The sequence below is a fragment of the Ambystoma mexicanum genome, chromosome 9 (genome assembly GCF_040938575.1).
Source record: "Ambystoma mexicanum isolate Mex_15411 chromosome 9, UKY_AmexF1_1, whole genome shotgun sequence".
NCBI lineage: Eukaryota > Metazoa > Chordata > Amphibia > Caudata > Ambystomatidae > Ambystoma > Ambystoma mexicanum.
This window is the reverse complement of record NC_090931.1, coordinates 805,943,278-805,962,382: the sequence shown is the minus strand read 5'-3', so window position 1 is coordinate 805,962,382 and position 19,105 is coordinate 805,943,278. Positions and strand designations below refer to the sequence as shown.

Below are 19,105 nucleotides of genomic sequence, written 5' to 3'. Positions count from 1 at the left end.
CTTTTTCTCGTACCGGTCTCTTTTCGCTGGCGTCGTGGAAGGGTTCTTGAGGAGGGAAAGGCCCTCATCCCAAATGTCGTCCAACAGAGGCACTGCGAGGACCGTCTTCCTCTTGGCCTCGCGCCGTTGGTAAAGGAAGCCTTCCTTTTTCTTCTCCTCAGGGCAGAGTTGGAAAAGCTCGGATGCCCTGGCGATCATTGAGTGGAACGATCCAATCTCGTCGGGCGGAGAAGCCCTGGTGGGAGGCGACGACGGAAAATCCTCGTCGTATGCCTCGTCGTCCGTACCCGTCGCTGCCGTGTCAGTCCCCGTATCATCCCCTCGGGTGGACGGGGAGGAGGGCTGGACGGGGCGCGACGGTTGAAAAGGAGGTGGTGGATGGATCCTTCTTTTCTTGGTAGGGGGAACACCAGAAGGTCCCGGTTCTGGATCCCCCGACGGGAGAGGTTCCTCCGTCGGTAACGGTAGTCTCGTCCTTATCTCGGAGCATAAGGACTGTATAGCCAACAAAATGGCCGCTGAGTTGTCTTGCGGCGCTGGCAGAGGGGAATCCGACGGGCGAGCAGGGGCCCCGTCGGTATCCTCGACGATGTCGTCGTCGTCACCTGCGTCGGGGCCCATTCCGACGGGCTGGTCTTGTTCCACGCCTAGGCCGTGGCTTAAGACCTCGATCAGCTCCTCTTCTGAGGTTGAGGCCGAATCTACGACGACGCCCTGCCCCCCCTTCTTCCCCACGGAGGGTTTCACGGGGGTCCTATCGATGGGCACAAAAGAAGACTCCCTCCGAGGAGGCAGGGAGATTCTGGGCCCCGAGGTCGCCACCACTGGTGCAGCCTCCACAGGCTGGGCCAGGGCCGCCGCGACCGTTTCGATAGAGGGCTTGGTCGGATGGATCAAGGCCTTCACCACCTTAGGTGCGCTCACCGCCTTATCCTTGAGGGAGGGGGCACTGCCACGCTCCTCCTCTGCCTTAGAGCTCGACCGGGGCCTCTCCAGGAGCTTCGCCGGGTGCTCGGCCTTCCTCTTACCCGACCCAGAGCGTTGGCTCGTGGTGCCGGGGAGGGTGCGCCCTGCCTGGCGCCCGTAGAGCCCGACCGTTCGGCGCTCCCGGTGCCAGCGGACTCGCGGTGCTTGGCCTTATGTTGGGCCCCCGTCGCCGGGGCGCCCTCAAAGGTCTTAGAAGACCGCTCGGATTTCTTCTTCTTCTCGCCAGACGGGCTCTTACCCTCCAGCCAGTTGGCGAGACGTTGATGGCGGTCCTTCATGGTCCGTTCCGACATGTTGCCGCAAAACGCACAGTCCTTCTCCACGTGCGTCTTGTCCTCATGAAGGCAGTAAAGGCAGAAAGAGTGTTCGTCCTCCTTGAAGACGTTCTGCAGCTGGCATCCAGGGCAGACCCTGAACAGCTTTCCGGGCGTCGAGCTTCCCTTCTCCTGGGCCATCTCCGAGACAGGGCCTGAGAAGCTTCTGGAGTCCTCCGAAGTGTAGCTCGACGAAATCTTCACCCTTGAGGGGCACAGATGAATCCGACACGGGTCCCCGTTGATCGGATGTAGGATCGGTGGAGCTTGAGGCTCTTTTGACCGAAAGAATCGAAGTTTTTGTGAAAAAGCGCGAAAAAATAGCACTAACGCTCGAGAGCAATAGCACGAGGATCCCAACACATGAACGTGCGGTAAAAATCTGAAGATGGCTGCCAGAGGCGGTGCTTAGGTAGAGGGCAGTCATTGGCTGTGGTCAGTATGACGCAGAGACCAGTGATTGGTTATTACTACGAAAGACAGATCAGAAACGAAACTGATACTGGTTTTTCTTTACCGAGGATTCCCAGCCTGACGACGGGGAATATTCATGAGCATGTGAATCCATGCCAGACCCCATGCTGGAGAAGTATGCATTCACATCTGCAGAAGTGGAAAGTAGGACTTCACAAATACATTCAAAATCATAGGCAAGTGCTACATTTCTCATCTTTCGCTCAGGTAAGTACTACTATTGCTTCCCGAATGTTGGTTCCAGGAAGGCAGAACAATGCAGTAAGTATGCAGCTTTTTTCCTAGGTGCAGTTTCCAGGATGCTGATCCCAGGGACTTTAATCCTGGGCTAAACTGCCATCTCACAAGGAAGCGCTCAAGAAGAAGTAAAAACAATAGTGAGTGAGACTCTTGAATGGTGAAGAAACCTGGCAAAATAGAAACCAGCAGCTCGAAAGACGAGGAGAGGATGCCCACTACAAAAAACAGGCCAGGAAACAGCACAGTGTGGGTGACCAAGGACAGTCCTGATGAGCAGATAGGCAGGTGTTGGAGTCAACATCATTCAGCTTTGAGCACCAAGGCGGGACAACCTCTGTGGTAAAACAGAAAGATGGGGGCAGAACGGCCCCGGAGACTGCACCAGCATGGAATGCCAGACCACGAACACAAGTGGATTCAGCAGGAGCATAGAGGAACCGCAAGAGGGAAGTTCAGAAGCAGAAAATCCCAACCAGAGAGGCCAGGACTCTGCATTCACTCAGTATGGCCGAATGTGGTGCTTAAATTGTAGCAATGAGGGCAAATCTGCCAGCAGGTAATTAAACCTGCTCTTCTGACAATTCCAGAAACAAGGGAGCTTAGGTACAGCATTTCCCCTCAAATACCACCACTCCCAGGTGGCCAAAGCAAGAAAAAGCCAGCCCACCAATCACATTCGGGGATTGAGGGCAAAGGGTGAGGGGCTCGGACCATCTGTTTGACATCCAAATCTTCCACCCAACCAAGATGACTGCCACAGGATCCGGTATGGCAAGGCCAGGGACTTGAAATAATTTAAAACGGCCAATGGAGCCAGGGCCCTTAAAATCTAAAACGCTCTCTTCCTAAATACTCTACTTCCAGAGCCCTCCACCCGGCTTCCTCCAACTTTGTGCGGATGAACCGTTTTTTCAAACAGAGATTTGGGGGTAGATCCTTATACACTGCAGGTGCCTCCCTCTGGAAAAGCCTACGTGCCTCTCTGTCTTGAGCATTTGTGGCACTGACCAAGCACTGTATGCTTCCGCCCAAGGTGTCTGGGAAGCACTGCGTGTTTGTGGACCTCTTTATTCGGATTCCATGCTCCTCCTAGGACTTACCCTCCCATTGATGGGCACATGGTTGAACAGCGTCCAGGGATCTGAAATCCACCAAGTCACCAACTTCTCGTAGGGTGTCTTTGAAGGGGTCACTGCTTCTCCTGTGGAGTAGCATGGCATATGTGGTACCACCTGGAGTGGAACCTCATGTAGCGCTGAAACCAACCGTATTCCAATTGGCCTGTATGTCAGTATGGCAGGGTTCGAAATTGAGATTCAATGAGCAGGAGCTAAAACCGGCTTCTGGATGTCAGCATCACCAGGAGCTACCAAAGATGCTCCTTTTAACTTTTTGTACATTTTGTATGAACTATTGTATTTAAATGTGTATTAGATGTGTTATAATTCATTCTTCTTTAGTAACATTCTTAAGTACTCAAAGTTAATGTCACATTTACATGTTTGGAAGGCACCGGTTGGCCCTAGGAGCCAAAAGTAGCTCCTGGTCGCTGTTGGTTTCAAGATATCCAGGGTCTGCTATGCTAGAGGAAGGATCTAAATCGCTCCTAGCTCCCCTCAATTTCAAACCCTGGTATGGTGAATGTCAGGAGTTCGCAGCGGCCTTCTCATCGCTGCAAGTTCTTGGGTAGTATTTTTTTTTTAAACTTTATTTTTGGTATTTAAACCATAATACAACTCCACACCCACATTAGGATGGACTTTAAACTTTGCGCCATAGCCCAGGACCCACCCAGTGTCCCCCCACACCCCCTCTCAAGTTCTGTGTCCTCTTTGGTTGGAAATGTGCCTCTTCTGACACTCGCTTTGAGGAAGTGGAGATGCCATGGACCTGCCTTCACCGAGGTGTACCCTCCGAATCTGAGGTACTGACGCGGGTACCTCCGCTTCGCCCATCAGGAACAGTGTCAGAGGGCCCCAAATGTCCGGAGGACGCGCGTGCAAAGGTAGGAGTTTAATGAAGTCTGTTTCTACATCTTGGTATTAAAGCATGTCTCTGCGCCAGGCGGCGAATGATGAGGGGGGTGGGAAGGGGGGGGGGGGGGGACCTCGGCACCAGGCCATGGCAACCCTCCGACGAGCCAGCGTCAGCAGAACCCCGGCCAACTTCCTTATTGGAGCTGAGAGCAGCCTGATCATACCCAATAAGGCTGCTGTTTGGCTCGGTTGTATCGTTTCTCCCACAATTGCAGTGGTCGTCTCCAGGACATGTTTCCAGAAAGGAGTTAACTCGGGGCACTCCCAAGCTAGGTGAACGAAATTTGCTGAGAAAGTCCCGCATCTGTTGCATTTTGCCTCTGTGTCGGGGTGGTGTTTGTTGGCTTTCGCTGGTGTGTAATAGGTTTGATGGAGGAAGTTGAAATGGATAAGTTTTAGGCGTGAGTTAAGTGCCACTTTTTGAGTTCATTTCAGGATATAGGTCCAATCCTCATCTGATATGGTAACATGCAATGACTTTTCCCATCTAGCTTTTGCACAAGTGATGGCGGGGGTTGTGCTGGAAATAATGGATTTGTAGATTTGCGACACCAGCTTACCTTGACCCTGTGCCTGAATGACGTTATGCAGTAATTGCCAGGTTGGTGGTTGACTCAGGAAGTCTGGCAGAAGGGCCTGTAGGGTATAACGAGTCCTGAAGTAAAGGAATACGTCCAGAGCAGTGTTGCCCCCTTTCATTTTTACTTGATCTGGGGTTAGAAAGCCCTCCTCTGTGAAGAGATCCCCTAGGGTTAGTATGTTCAGTTTTTCGACCCACTGATGGAATACTTTCTCTGAAGTCAGTGGGACGCCAGGAATAAACTTGACAGGTAAAAGGGGGGGGGGGGAGGGCTCAGGGGGAGTACCGTAATTGAACCCCGAGCTTCTGGGCTAGAGTCTTCCAGACTTTATCACATTCATCGTGGAACTGGGGACGGGCGTCTGGCTAAAGACGACCGCGGTCAGAAGGTTAGGCGTTGCCAAGGCTCGCTCCACTTGTACATGAGGTCGGATTACTTGAGATGCATACCAATGGCTGAGGTACTGCGCTTGAGCTGCCCAAAAATATCTAAGTCTGGCAGGGCCAGCCCCCCACTGGTGACCGGGAGTGTCAGTGTAGTGTGCGCCACTCTGGCTGGTTTGCCCGGCCAACATAGCTCAAGGACCAGGCTTTTCAGTTTTTTCAGCAAGGTTTGCTGTAGCAGCAGGAGGGATATTGTTGAATAGGTATAACAGTTTTGGCAAGATCACCATCTTGACCAGGGAGACCCTTCCCCAAAGGGTTAGTGGAAGAGTCTTCCTTCGTGACACCTTGTCTTGAAGAGATTTGACCACCTCTTCGTAATGATCTCGAAACACCTCTTGATGATTCAGTGACAATTGTATCCCAAGGTACCGGACCCTGGAAGATTTCCATGCGAGATGGAAGTCGTCTGTGAACTGTTTGGTGGCCGGGGTCAGTGGGAATACGATGGATTTTGAATGGTTGATTTTTAATCCTGAGGCCGCTCCAAATTTAATGACTTCCCTCATGACTGGATTCAGATTGTCTTCGGGGTCTTGAATGAACAGTGCCACGTCATCGGCGTAGAGGGAGATGAGGAGCTTGTGTGGACCCATGATGAGTCCCCTCTGCTGACGCTGTTCCCGAAGGTTGGAGGCCAGTGGTTCCATCACCAAGGCGAAGATTAGTGCCGATGGTGGGCAGCCCTGTCTCGTGCCTCGTTGAAGTTCTATTGGTGCTGATTTGGCTGTGCCTACAATAATATTAGCTCGTGGTTTAGTATATAGGAGAGAGACAAGGTTGATGAAGCGGGCTCCTAGACCCATCCTGGTGAGTACCATGAACAGAAACGGCCATTCCACTGAGTCGAATGCTTTTTCGGCGTCGAGAAGAACTGCAACAGCCTGCATTGTGGGATCCAGTGCCTCGATGACACTGAACATTCTCCTGATTCCAAAGGTCGTATTGCGGCCTGGTATGAAGCTGGCTTGGTCTGCCAGTACGAGGGCGGGCATCAGTGGCATTAACCTCTTAGCCAGCACCTTGGCGAGTATTTTATTGTCGAGCTTGAGGAGGGATATTGGGCGATAGGATGCGCCAGGCTTGTGTAGCAGGATGATATTGGCTTCACAGGCAGTGAGAGGGAGGTTCCCTTTTTCCAGCGCCTCCTCGTATACGGGAGCCAGGGTGCATGCAAATGCCTTGTAGAATTCTCCCGTTAAGCCGTCCGGGCCCGGCGCTTTGGAGCAGGGGAGGGTCTTTATGGCCTCTATAATCTCCTCTTGTGTGATCATCTCATTCAAGGGTTCACGGAGGGGCTGTTCGACCCAGTATAGCTCTGTGTCTTCCAAGTATTCCAGCGGGGCGGTTGAGGCCTTGTTGAGTTTAGCGCTGTAGAGATCTTGGTAGAAGTCCCTGAATTCCTCTGCTATCTTTTCGTCAGTGTGGACCATCTCGCCTTGTTTGGTCCGAATCCGTTCTATTTGATCGTGTTTGTTATCGGCTCTGATTAGGTTAGCTAGAAGGGCACCGGGTTTTTGGCCCTCCCCGTATTGTCGGACTGGACTATTGAGACTCAGGAATTTAACCTCAGGGTCTGCCGTGGAATTTAATTTATGCAATTCTTTCAGAGCTGCTGCTAATTTTGGGTCCGCCATGTTTGTAATCTGGAGCTCAAGATGTTTTAATTTCTCTTCGCTGTTTGCAAGCTCGCGCCTGATGAGCTTGAGGATGCCATTTTCTTTGGCGTGACAGACTCCTCTAATAAAGCATTTCAGAGACTCCCAAATTATGCCTCCGGAGGGGACCGATCCTACGTTGGCTCCGAGAAACACGTTGATCTCCTCCCTCAGCTCAGAGGCAAACACTTTGTCTCTTAACAAGCCCCTCTTGAAGCGCCACCGCTGTAGTGGCGGAGTTGGGTTGGAAGGCTTGAGATTGAGGAAAAGAGGGGAGTGATCGGAGAGCGTTCTTGGATGTATACAACACCGGCTGCTTGACAAGGGACCACCTGCAGAGGCGAAGAAATAATCGATTCGGGAGCTTGTGTTGTGAACCGCCGAGTGAAATGTGAATTCTCGCGACTCGCCATTCGAGACTCTCCATGTGTCTTGCAGGTTGAAAGCTTTGCAGATTTCTTTTATTTGAAGGCCAGCTTTGGTAAGAGGCTGTGGAGTGCCTTTGATCTGTCTCTTGTAGGATCTAATACCGTGTTCATATCCCCACCCCAGATTATGGTTGCCGGGTCTTGAGTGGAGAGCTGGGTAAGCACCCATCCAAAATTGTCAGGGCCGTCTCCGTTTGGTGCTTAGGAGTTGATAAGTCACTTTCTGGCCCGCTATGATGCCGCTCACTAGGATCGCTCTCCCTTCGGTGTCCTTCGCCGTGCGGATCAGGCGGAAGCTCATCCTCCTGTGTATGAGGATAGCGACTCCTCTGGAGTAGGTGGAGTAGAAGGAGTAGGAGGAGAAGTATCTGTGGCAACCCCAACTCTTGGCCCACTGGTGGTCCTTCCCTGGGAGAAGGTGAGTCTCTTGAATCGTGGCCACGTCTACTTCGTGGCGTCTGAGGTATTGGATGATTTTCCTAGTTTTGGATGGGATATTGCCGCCTCTTATGTTCCAGGTCAGGACATTGAATGGGGCGAGTTAAACTTTTATGTTTGACCACTTTTCTTTTTCAAATGTAAACCATCGTGCGGCTACGGTGAGCTCTGTGCTAGGGTCAGTGCTTGGAGTTTGGGTTCTTGACTGAAGTGGCGGCATTGACAGCTGGCTGGGAGAACAGGGGGACGGCTGGGAACTGGTGGTGCAGAACTTTCCTGGTGAACTCTAGGGCACCGTCCTCGGGCAAACCCCAACTGGCCCGTAATGTTTCTCACTTTAAGGTGGGCAACCCCCAACTGGCCCACAGGGAGATCCCTCGTCAACCAACTAGAACTGAAAGCGGACCATGGGGTTACCATGCCGCTGGGTGAACTTCACCCCGAGAAAACTCAACTAATGAACCAAACAGTTGCTGAGCTAACCTTGGTAAACGAACTGATGCTGTGCTAGGGGCGCTTGGGGCTTCCCGATCGTCCCAGCCCCGCGCTGTGTTCTTCGTGATTGTACCTGTACTTTTTGTGTCGTATTTTATACTTGTAGTCCGACTCTGGTTCCTCCGGTTTATGGTGGATTCCTGAGATCTGTCTCTTTGGGGCCTGGGACGGTTGGGATTTGGGTCAGGGCAGCCTATCTGGTCTAGAAACATGCTTGCATCGGCTAGCGTTTGGAAAAAGTGGACCCTCTCCCCTTGTACTCTGAGCCGTGCTGGAAAGAGCATCGAGTAGGGCATTTGATTGGCTCTGAGTCTTTGTTTGATGGCGGTAAAGGATTTCCTCTGAGTTTGTACTGTGGGAGAGAAGTCGGGATAAAAGTGTATTTTGTCTCCATCATGGAGTAGGTCTCCTCTCTCTGGCCAGCTGGAGGATGGTATCGCGGTCCTTGTAGTTGAGTAGCCTTGCAATGATTGGCCTAGGCGGTGTGTCGGGGGCAGGTCTGGTAGATGGTATCCTGTGTGCTCCCTCTACTATGAAGAGTTGTGACAGTGATTCTCTGCTGAAGAGTGATATGCAAAGTGACTCCACATATTCCTCCATTTTACCTTGTGGCTGCTGTTCTCTCACCACGATGATTCTTATGTTATTCCTTCTTGAGCGACCTTCCAAGTCCTCACATTTGGCTATTGTCGTTTTCATTTGTGCTTCTATCTGCGAGACTTTGTTTGATAGGGTCGTTGAGCTATCATCCAGATTAGACACTCTTTGCTCGACCTGGTTTAGACGTTCTGAGTGTGCATCAATGCGATGTTGTAGGAGGTCAACTTTGGAGGCGAGGCCATTCATTTTGTTATTTAAGCTCCCTATGCCGGCTTTCAATACTAAGAGGAGTTATTTGATTTCGGACGGGCTACCATCTGATTCCATCTGGTGTGAGCGGCTGGGTGAGGGCATCTGGTCCTCTCGCTGTATGGGTGCTTTAGGTGTTGCGCCGCCCTCGAAATTCAATTTCCTCTGGGATTTATCAGTTTTCCCCATCCTACATGCGGTTCCGGTGACGTTTGTATGTGTCCGGCTGTGTCTTGCCGTGTCAAGAGCGCCCTGTGGACCCGCCCAGGGGTGCGAGGAGTTACCTGGCCGAGAGGAGTTGATGGGGGTGCAGCTGTTTGGATAAATGGCTTTACTCAAAGTGGTGGTGCCTCGGGCAATCTACTGAACCCTCCGTGGGGACTTTCCCTTGCTTTCTTGTGAGGAGTGTTAGACCGCTTCTGGGGTGGCTGAGACTTCGGTGATCCGTCTCCCCCTAGGGTGGAGTTGTCTCAGTGTGGGGATTTTGCTGCTTTATGGCGTCTGCCTTATGATGCCGGTCTTTGGTTACACTGTGCCTGGACGGGGTACGCCGGTGTGTCTGACTGTAGCCGGCCTGGTAGCAAGGTGTGTATTGGAGTGTCCAGGGAGTGAGGGGGGGGGGGGGGAACGCCTTCTCGTGAATTGGATGCCACTCCTTGTTGTGGCGCAGCACAAAGGTAAGTATTGTAGTAACAGGGGTGGGGGACGAGGCACTGTCTCTTTCAGTAGTAGCTGTACGGATAGGCAACGGATGATTTTGGTCGCTTCTCCCTGCAAAACCGAGGCACTGTGTGGGTCGGATGGACCCCGGCTCAGCGCGGTCTCACATGGCGCTGCTGCGTGTGTTTTAGTGATCGGTGGGGAGGGGCGGGAACTGGGCCGGCTCGGGATGGCCCCGTTTTAAGCAAGGAGCGCGACTTCCCCCCCCCACCTCCGTACCTCGTTGCCTGGCCGATCTCTCCACCATTCACCGCCGACCGCTGCAGATCTCAGGCGCTGGGGAGCTCCGAAGGTGTTGTGGCTGTCTCAGGTGCTGGGGAGCTCTGCAGGAGGGGCGGACGGGCTCTGGAGCTGAGGGAGCGCTGGGGGGCCGGGAGACGGGCCTCTGTCTCCTCCGAGTCGCCTCAGCCCCCGGCAGCGATGTCAGGCGCATGTAGGCGGCGCACTGGACTCGTCCTCACTGTCAGCCAAGGACGGGAGAGGGGTGGGAGAGGCCTCCCACAGGCTCGTTGCAGGCCGGCCCCTGCTGATTATCGCACGCTCGCCTCTTTGCAATTTTACCCCAGGCACCTTCCTCGGGTCCAGGTGCTCGGGTCTCAGCCGGGTGGGGGGTGGCTGTGTGGGACTAGTCGCCTCGCCGGCCCATTTGCATAGAACACGGCCTCGAGGCCTCACAGGTCTTGTGAGGGCGTAGAAGGGACGATTTTATCTAGGAATACAATGGCTGGCAGCTGGGTAGATCAGGAGCCAAGGAGTCAGGGAATTGGATCGTGACTGTACAGGAAACAGCAGGATTGTGCAGGATTGATGCGGGGCTATACGGGAGCTCAGACCAAGGCGGCCATCTTGGTTGGCCCTCTAGCGCCCTCCTTTCTTGGGTAGTATTATGCAGAATCCCCAGTGGTCTCCAAGATGTGCATACGCACACTCACTGGTTGGGGTATAACCCCATACCACCCATGCACGTTTAGGATGCTTTGGTGGCCATCCAATCATGATTATATATTCACAACTTTTTTTACACACACACACACACACTTTTGTCAGACTCAGTTATACAAGCTGCCTTTATGAGCTCCTGAAGGATCCCACATTGGAAGAACTTTCTTTTGGCCAACAAAAAGGCAAAGTATATAGGACTTTTGAAATGCATTGGTAGTTACTTTGCTCCTGTTCAGTGAGCAAGAGGCTACCAACACAGTAAACAGTCTTCAGAGTGGTGTATCAAAAAGAAACGGCTGCCACTAGCCCAACTCCACAACACACTTCATGGGTGAGAAATAAATTGCCTCGGGACAACATTTGGCGTTCTAGAAGCAGCCTTAACCAGGAAGTCATAGGAGCTACTAAAGGGGCACAACACCAAAAGTGAGTTGCAGGTGGTAGGGGAACTGCTTTAACTGTCGTGAAAAGAAAAGTCTACACCCAAAAATCCATCAAAAGGCTTAGGGTACTAATATCAGCAAAAAATCTAAAAATTGACCTAACCCCTGCAATAGGCCATAGGGGGTTTTAACACACATGCAATTACCCTTAACACACACAAATGTAGTGCTAACTGAAGATAGCCCATATAAAGTGCTGTCTTCCCATAGCCAGCATGAAGCGTTGGCTTAAATTGACCTACAAGCAAGACTGCCAAAAATATTTTTGGCAAATATACAAAGTGTGTGATTTTGCACCTGCAACTTTTGAAAGGTTATATTTATGTTTTTGTATTGATGCATTTCTCTTGAGATTACAAGTTATCCCAATCTAGTTTTCTATTGTAATGGTAGGATGAAAAATGCTGGGAGAAAGCTTCAATTCCTGTTCTCAATGCATCTGCCCATAATAAACCAAAGTAATATGCCGAATTCAACCATGCTCATTGCATGGCATTGTTCTGAATTTCTATTCTGTAACTGGGCAGTTTCACTTACCACAGATTACTTTTTACATTGGTGGCAAGTGTTCCCTATGTAAATGTTGCATAAAAGAGTGAGCTATATGGCAAAACGATAACTTACCATCTTTTCCAGTTGTTTTCCCATGTGTGTTAAACCGCTCCAGACTTGCCACTGTAATACCCATATCATCCACATCTTTAGGTACAAAACGGCTTACATCTAGGTCCTTTACGTCGTCTGTATTTTCAAGCTTTAGCGTGGAAAAAAAAAGAAAATTACATCTGAACAAGTTTTACAATGCATCAATTTTAAAAAAATGTGTACAAAGTAATTGTTGCAGATTATTTTAGGGAAAAACAAATCCAAAATAAACACGGATTGTAGGTTTCAAATACAACAGCTTTAAAAGTAATAATTTAACTGATTTGCAAAGAAAACCATTATTCCAAAAGGAAATAACAATGGTGGTCTCCTTTTTAGAAAGTCTAACCTGTCATTACAAAGGTAAAAACGCAAAGTACTTGGATGCAGAAATTTGACAAGGTACAGTGTCATTTTCTCTGGGCAGTTTTATAGAAGATGGTCGTCCGGGATGAGTTTGATTGAGGCTATACAGGCATGCCAATATCCAACATCCGTACATTTTGACATGGAAAGCCAGATGGCAGGGCTGCCCTCTCTAAAGCAGCAATCTGCTTGATCTATGAAACTGTCATTAGCCTTAAAACAAGTACAGCACCGTGGCAAATCCATAAACAGAGAGCCATGACTTTCTGAATACATGTTGGTCTTTGTTGATGACATAACCATAAGGTTTTAACTTTAGTACTAAATCTACCTCACTTCTGAGAACCCCAGAACCTTTCTTTACTGGTGGATTATTTTTCCTTATACCTCCGAGTGGGAACCTTTTTTCCACACTCACAAATCATTTTACTCTTTTAATGGGTGTTATTTTGAAGACTCTCCATTGTGTCCTTTTAATGTTATCCTCCGACAACTGTTGGTATATACCTTTTTATTGTTACAAGGTTGCCCTTTGGGCTCCCCTTTTACTATGTATCTAAACTTGTGAGAACTACAGTTACCAAGATTAGAAAGGATACGTCTATCATTTCTACATTTTGTTAGGTGAACCCAGCACACCCCACCTTATGTGGAGTGCTGGGGAGATACAAAGTACCCCTTTCTCACTAGAACTGTAACCATTCTGTTACAGGGACAAGCATACCTTAAATGGCTGGTGGCAGTGAACCTTTTTCCTAATTCGGTGCACATTTACCACAGGCCGTTTCCACAGCCGCAGTAAAGACACCCATGAGTGCTCATTTGGCCAAAATGGCCAGTGTTCTTTTTTTGCCATTTTAGCATTCCTTGTCCTTTCATGGATCTTCCCCTGACCTCCAAGGTGGTAAAATCCGTTGAGTCAATGTCATCTTCGGCGGGGGACCTCGGTCAAGCCCACCCAGGCTCCAGAGTGTCTGTGAAGGAAGGAAGCGAGGGAGGAGTCCAAAATCCCACAGTTGTCTTCCAGCCTGCCTGCAAGAATCCAGTTCAAAATGGGAGGCTGGCTGTCCTGAAAGGACTGCCTACCCCCCATGTTTGAATGTTGCACGTCTGTTTGATTGGCTGGGTTCCTGCATAAAAGTTTGATCCTGCAAGCTGAAGAGGTCCTGAAGAGCTACCAGGTGCTGTGAAAACAAAGATCTGATCTGTTTTCCTTAGAGGTTTTGTTTACATAGTACACCACCACCCTTCTTACATCTAATGTATGGAGGCTTCTTTCAGCTGAGATAGATGGATTTTGGAAAAAAGTAGGTAGTTCAATGGATGGTTGACATTGGAACTTGGAGATGAATTTTAGTGAAAACCTAGGATGTGTTCTAAGGACATTGTCCTTGTGGTTTACAAAGAAAGGGTCCGGTACAGATAATGCTTGTAGCTCACTGACTCATCTTATCTGAAAAGGCGGTTTTGTATGTTAAAAAGTGTTTTAGGCTGGCCCTGTGTGGTTAGAAATGGGAGGGTATAATCTTTTCACTCCCTCCATGAAACCCTTGATAACAGGAACTTTCCAACAAGACACCTTGTTCTGTGAAGTAGTGTATGCGGACAAGGCTGCTAGGTGCACTTCGATGGAGTTAAATACTAGGCCAGAGTGTAGTAGATAGAGCATGCAGTGTAGAATGTTGGATGGTGAACATTCAATTGGATTTAAGGATTGTGATCTACACCATACCACAAACCTCTTCCACTTGTTGAAGTAACCATGTCTGGTGTTGGGTTTCCGTGTGTCCCATAGGATATCCATACACCTTGGAGGAAGGTTTAAGTGACCACACTCTTTACTTCAGGAGCCAGGCTGCCAAGTTCATAGACTGAGGATGCGGCTGGAGTGTCGTCCCCCTGGTGTTGGCACAGCATGTTGGAGGTGCACGGAAGCTTGATTGGTTTGCACATCACCAGTTTGAGCAGATGTGGAAACCAAGTTATCTTGCCCACATTGGAGTGATCAGAATTAAAGTGACTTGTTCCTTGTGCATCTTGTGCACTATCCTGCTCAGGAGTGGTGTCTGTGGAAAAGCGTAAGAAAATTTCCCTGACCAACTCATCTACAGGGCGTTCCCCTTGGATCCTGGTTTGGGAAACCTGGATGTGAAGCCTGGGCATTGTGCGCTATGGCTTGTGGCGAACAAGTCTAAGGGAGGATAACCTCACTGGGAGAAGATTTTGTCTATAATATTTGTTGATTTGCCACTCGTGTTCCTCTAGTACAGGGTTTCTGCTTAGAGTGTCTGCTTGAGCATCAACTTCCCCCTGCAAGATGGTAAGACTAGGAACACATTCCGCGTGAGTGCCCACTTCCAAATTTTTTTAGATAGCCTGGACAGACTGGGAGAGTGTGCTTCCTTGCCGGTTTAGGTAAAACATGGCAGTAGTGCTGTCTGTGGACTTGCACTGTCTGACCTACTAAGTTCTAGGAGGTTGATGTGGTTTTGGGCTGTTGTGTGTGTCCACTGGCCGTGACCTGTATGGTGAAGGTAATGGGCTCCCCATCCGGAGAGTAAGGCATCTGTAGTTTGTATCCCTTGAACTGATGGATTGTGAAAGGGTTTTCCTTTTAACAAGTTGCCGTGGATCACCAGCAAAGGCTATGTACTAGGGTTAGCGAAAACAACCACTAGATAGTCCCAAGACCATTGTTTTGCTAACCACTCCTGCATTGGGCGCATGCACAGCCGCACATGTTGAACTAGGTAAATGCATGATGCCATCATCCCCAGCAGGCACATTGCCTTGCGTACGGTTATCTGGTGACCGGCTAGATAGTGGGGTATTTGCAATAGCATATTCTGAACTCTTTCATTTGAGGGAAAATCTAGCTCCTCTTATTTATAGGATTGCTCCAAGGAATGGTTTTGTTTGACTGGGTACGACACTTGATTTTTTGATGGAGAATCCCAATTGGAACAGAAGATTCATTGTTCTTTGGGTGTTGCATTTGCAAATTTGAGGGCACTCCCCTGTTATTAACCAGTCCAAATAAGGGTACACTGGGACTGACTGTGTAGGTGCGCTGCTACCACTGCTAGTACTTTTGTGAATACTCTTGGGGCTGAGGCTATGCCAAAAGGGAGCATCTTGAACTGGTAGTGTTTTCCTGCTCTGGAAGCGCAGATACTTTCTGTGCGATGGGAACATTGAAATATGAAAGCATGCATTTTTCATGTCCAATGTTGCCCTGTAATCCCTCTGTTTTAATAGAGGAATTAACTCCTGAAGCATTGTCATGCAATTTTTTTTAGGCTTGACATACGTGTTTGCTGGGCGCAGGTCTACTACAGGGCGTATTGTTGGGTCTTTCTATGCCACAAGGAAGTATGTTGAATAAATATCCTGGTTTACCTGGTTTGCTGGGACGATTTCTATTGAGTCTTTTTCCAGCAGTGCTTTCACCGCCTCCAGTAATATGCTCCTCTCCTATGGTGTAATTTCTTATTATCTTGGCGGGTAGTTGTATGGTCTTTGCCGAAGCTCTATACATTATCTGCCCGCAACAGCGGCTAACACCCACTTGTCCGAAGTGATCCCCCTCTCATGCGTGGCTCAATTGTGAGATGCAACGTTCTACTGGAGTGGCATGAGAGGGGACCTGGAGCAGGGCGTCATTGCTTGGGTGACTGGAGCATCTGGCAGAGGAGGCTCTACCCCGGCTCCTAGACCTCTTGAAGCCCCTTTGAACATTGGAGTACTGTCCATGTGAGGTGCCCCACAATGGTGAGTGGTTGGCTTGATTTTAACTAGAGGAGCTTTGAGAGCCCTGGCCATGGAACCTTCTTGTGTTAAAAGACCCGCTTTGGACAAAAGGCTTGTTGGATAGTTGTGCAAGAGATTTGAGGGCGTCATATTCCTCTTTGGCACTCTTCAGGGGGTCTTCAACTGCTTACCGAACAGGGCATTAGGTTCAATGGGCATGTTAAGTAACGTGGCCTGAGTCTCTAGTTTGAACCCTGACTGCCTCAGCCAGGCATGGCACTGGCATGGCACTTGAATAATGTGCCTTCTGCTATGACGCGGCCTGCATTGTCCGCAGTATCTAAGTTGTTTAAAATGCTTGCCTTCTGTTTTTAGAAGTTGCGACTTCAGGGACTGCTTCGATCTGTTGTTCTAGCTCGTCCCACTTCTGGCAACCATAGCTAGCCAGTAGTGTGGTGTGTTGGCTAGCCTAGTTTGGTAGGCAGCCACCTTTCTGCCGAAGGTTTAAATCCTCTTGCGTTCCTTATCTGGTGGGGCCTCTGCAGAGGCCAGGGGTGTGCCTTTAGTGGTAACGACCAAGGAATCTGGTTTAAGCTGAATCCTGATGTACAGAGAGGTCTGTAGGGGCTGGTCTGAATAACTTCTCAATACAAGGGTTTACTGCTCTTGTGCGGTTTGGTGTAAAAGACTGGATGCACCTTTGGATGGATTGCAAGAGGGGGCTAAATTGTGTGGCAGATTTCTTGTCACCAAGAATGTCCTCCACAAAATCTTTGTCAACCTGTGCCTCCTGGGTATCTATTTTAAATTTGGGCGGCCTTGAGAAGTAGGTCATTATATTGGAGTGGACTGTTGACTGGTGATTGTCACTGGATTGTCTTGATGGTCTGGTGACTGGATGATGTAGATGTCCTCATCGTCATAATATTGGCCCTGGCTACACTGGTCCCTCTGATCTCCCCAAGATCCAGGGTTCTGAGACCCTGAGGGATCTATAACATAGAGGTCTTGAGAGGGGTCATGGTACTGAGAGGTGGCCTGGGTGGAAGTGCTGGTCTGTGAAATGTCCAGACGTGGCCTTTATTAGATGGTTCATCCCTGGATACTCCCCTCTTAGTAGGACACTGAAGATGTTCAAATGGCTCAGGGTGCATGTCCATGAAGTCCACAAAGCACATTTTTCTCCATCCTATCGAAATACTCTGGGATCCATTCACTTGATTGGGGAAATACTGAGGGGTTAGGGGTGCGTTACAAAGGTGACTGTTCCTTGTGATGGATAATCCCTGAAAGGGTGTATCCAGAGGGAGACAGGCCGGTATCCCGGAAGGAAGAGGCCAAGATTTTACTGTATGACGTTTTTGACTTTGAAGTGTGACCCGTTAGTGAGAAGTTCGCTCATTTTTTACGTGGACGCAAGGGACGCCGAAGAGCCTTTCGACGTATGCCCTTTGGCGCATGAAAGGAGGGCGTATTTAGGTGCGGTGTCTGAAACTGCTGTCGGCGCCTGTTTCGGAGTCCAGTCGTGCGGCGAACACGTTGGCCCAGAGACAGGTACAATTTAGAGGACCTCTCCTTTGACACTGCGCGCCTCTCACCTGTCGACAATCAGCCGTGGGGTGTGTGCTTAATGTGGCAGGAAGTATGTGTGCCTGAGCCGCTGGGTGATGTCTCTGTCAGAGGGCTGCTGGCCTGCTTTATGGAGCTGGGGGTCTGCATATGGGGCTTCCATCAAACCCTGATCGCCTTTGGCATAACTAGGGACGTCAATGCTGCCCTCGCTGGATTCCTCCCTCAGCCTGCATGACGTGAGCGGCCCAGCATTTGTTCCGGCGGTCCTTTAGGGTTTTTGGACGGCAATATCTGCAGGACTTGCAGTTTTTCTCTGTGTGGTCCCTTGATAGACAGTGATTGCACACCTTGTGTGTGCCTTTCCACAGGAATTCCAGGTTACAGGAAGGGTAAAATTTAGGAGTATTTTCCTTTGCTAATGGAAAGAGGAGAGCAGCGACAAAAGGGAAGATAAGGGGTCAGAAGAGGCATTCTCTAAAGTGGTACAAAGTATATGACCTCTCCCCACTCTCCCTACGGTGAAGGGCCGAGGCCCGGTGTTGCCTGTGTAGGCAGCAGTCTTCGTTTATCTAAAACAGTTGTGTCGTTGACGATGGCGTTGTCCACCAAAGGCCGCTGAAGCAGTTGGTAGTGCAACGGGCGGTTGATGGAAGGATAGAAAGTCTAAAATGAAACTTTGTTCAATCAAATTCCTTCGCCAGAAAACTGCTACTCGCGACCGACCACAATGGCGGAAAAAAAACAATCCGAAGGACCTCGACGCGTGACGAACCATGGGTACAGTAGGGATAATATTAACACACCTAGTCGACGTCCCTTTGAGTTTCGAAAAACAAATGATGTAATACTCTGCGACTACCACTAGATGTCGGCCTATCCATAGCATGTATTTTAAGCAGATCCACGAACCTCAGATTATATATATATATATATATATATATATATATATATATATATATATATATATATATATATATATATATATATATATATATATATATATATATATATATATGAGAATGCATTACTTACCGTAAAAGCATTTCTGATGATTGTATCTGCTTAGATTCACATGCTGTGCATAGGTCCGACATCCAGTGGTCACTGCGGAGTATTGCATTTTGTTTTTCGTAGTCGAAAAGGGGACGTCGACAAGGCGTGTCTGAAACACTATCCCTATAGTGACGTGCGTTGTACCCACAATCCCTCACGCGTCGAGGTCCCTCTGTTTGTATTTTTCTGCCCTGAGGGAGCCTTCTAGACGTGAGTGAGTACAGAAAAGAGAAATATAGTAGAGGATGTCTATGTTCCTTCCATCCGAGCGGGGAGGAAGGGCGGGCGCATGTGAATCTAAGCAGATACAACCATCAGAAATGCTTTTACGGTAAGTAATGCATTGTCTTCTGATGTTTGTTAATCTGCTTAGAATCACATGCTGTGCATAGACTAGCGAGCAGTACCCGGAGTTGGCGGTGGGTTATGAGAAGGAACAGTAGAGAAAAGATGTCTTAATACTGCCTGTCCCACCTGGGAGTCAGATCTAGAGTGTGCATCTAGACAGTAGTGTTTTGTAAAGGTGTGCACAGAACTCCAGGTAGCCGCTTTGCAGATGGACTCAAGGGGAACATTTGCAATGAATGCTATGGAAGCCCCAGTGCCTCGAGTGGAATGTGCTCTTGGCTTGAAGGGTAGTTCTCTCTTAGCAAGAGTGTAACAGAGAGTGA

General features: G+C 49.3%; 1 protein-coding gene across 1 annotated transcript in view; it reads right to left on the bottom strand.

Moving 5' to 3' along the window:
* The window catches only part of ZC3H15 (zinc finger CCCH-type containing 15), a 605,333-nt gene that overhangs the window by 57,181 nt on the left and 529,047 nt on the right, over positions 1–19,105 (bottom strand). Inside the window, exon 9 of the mRNA XM_069615782.1 lies at positions 11,673–11,802. Within this exon, the coding sequence (XP_069471883.1) occupies positions 11,673–11,802 (130 nt within the window). The remainder of the gene's footprint in view (positions 1–11,672; positions 11,803–19,105) is intronic.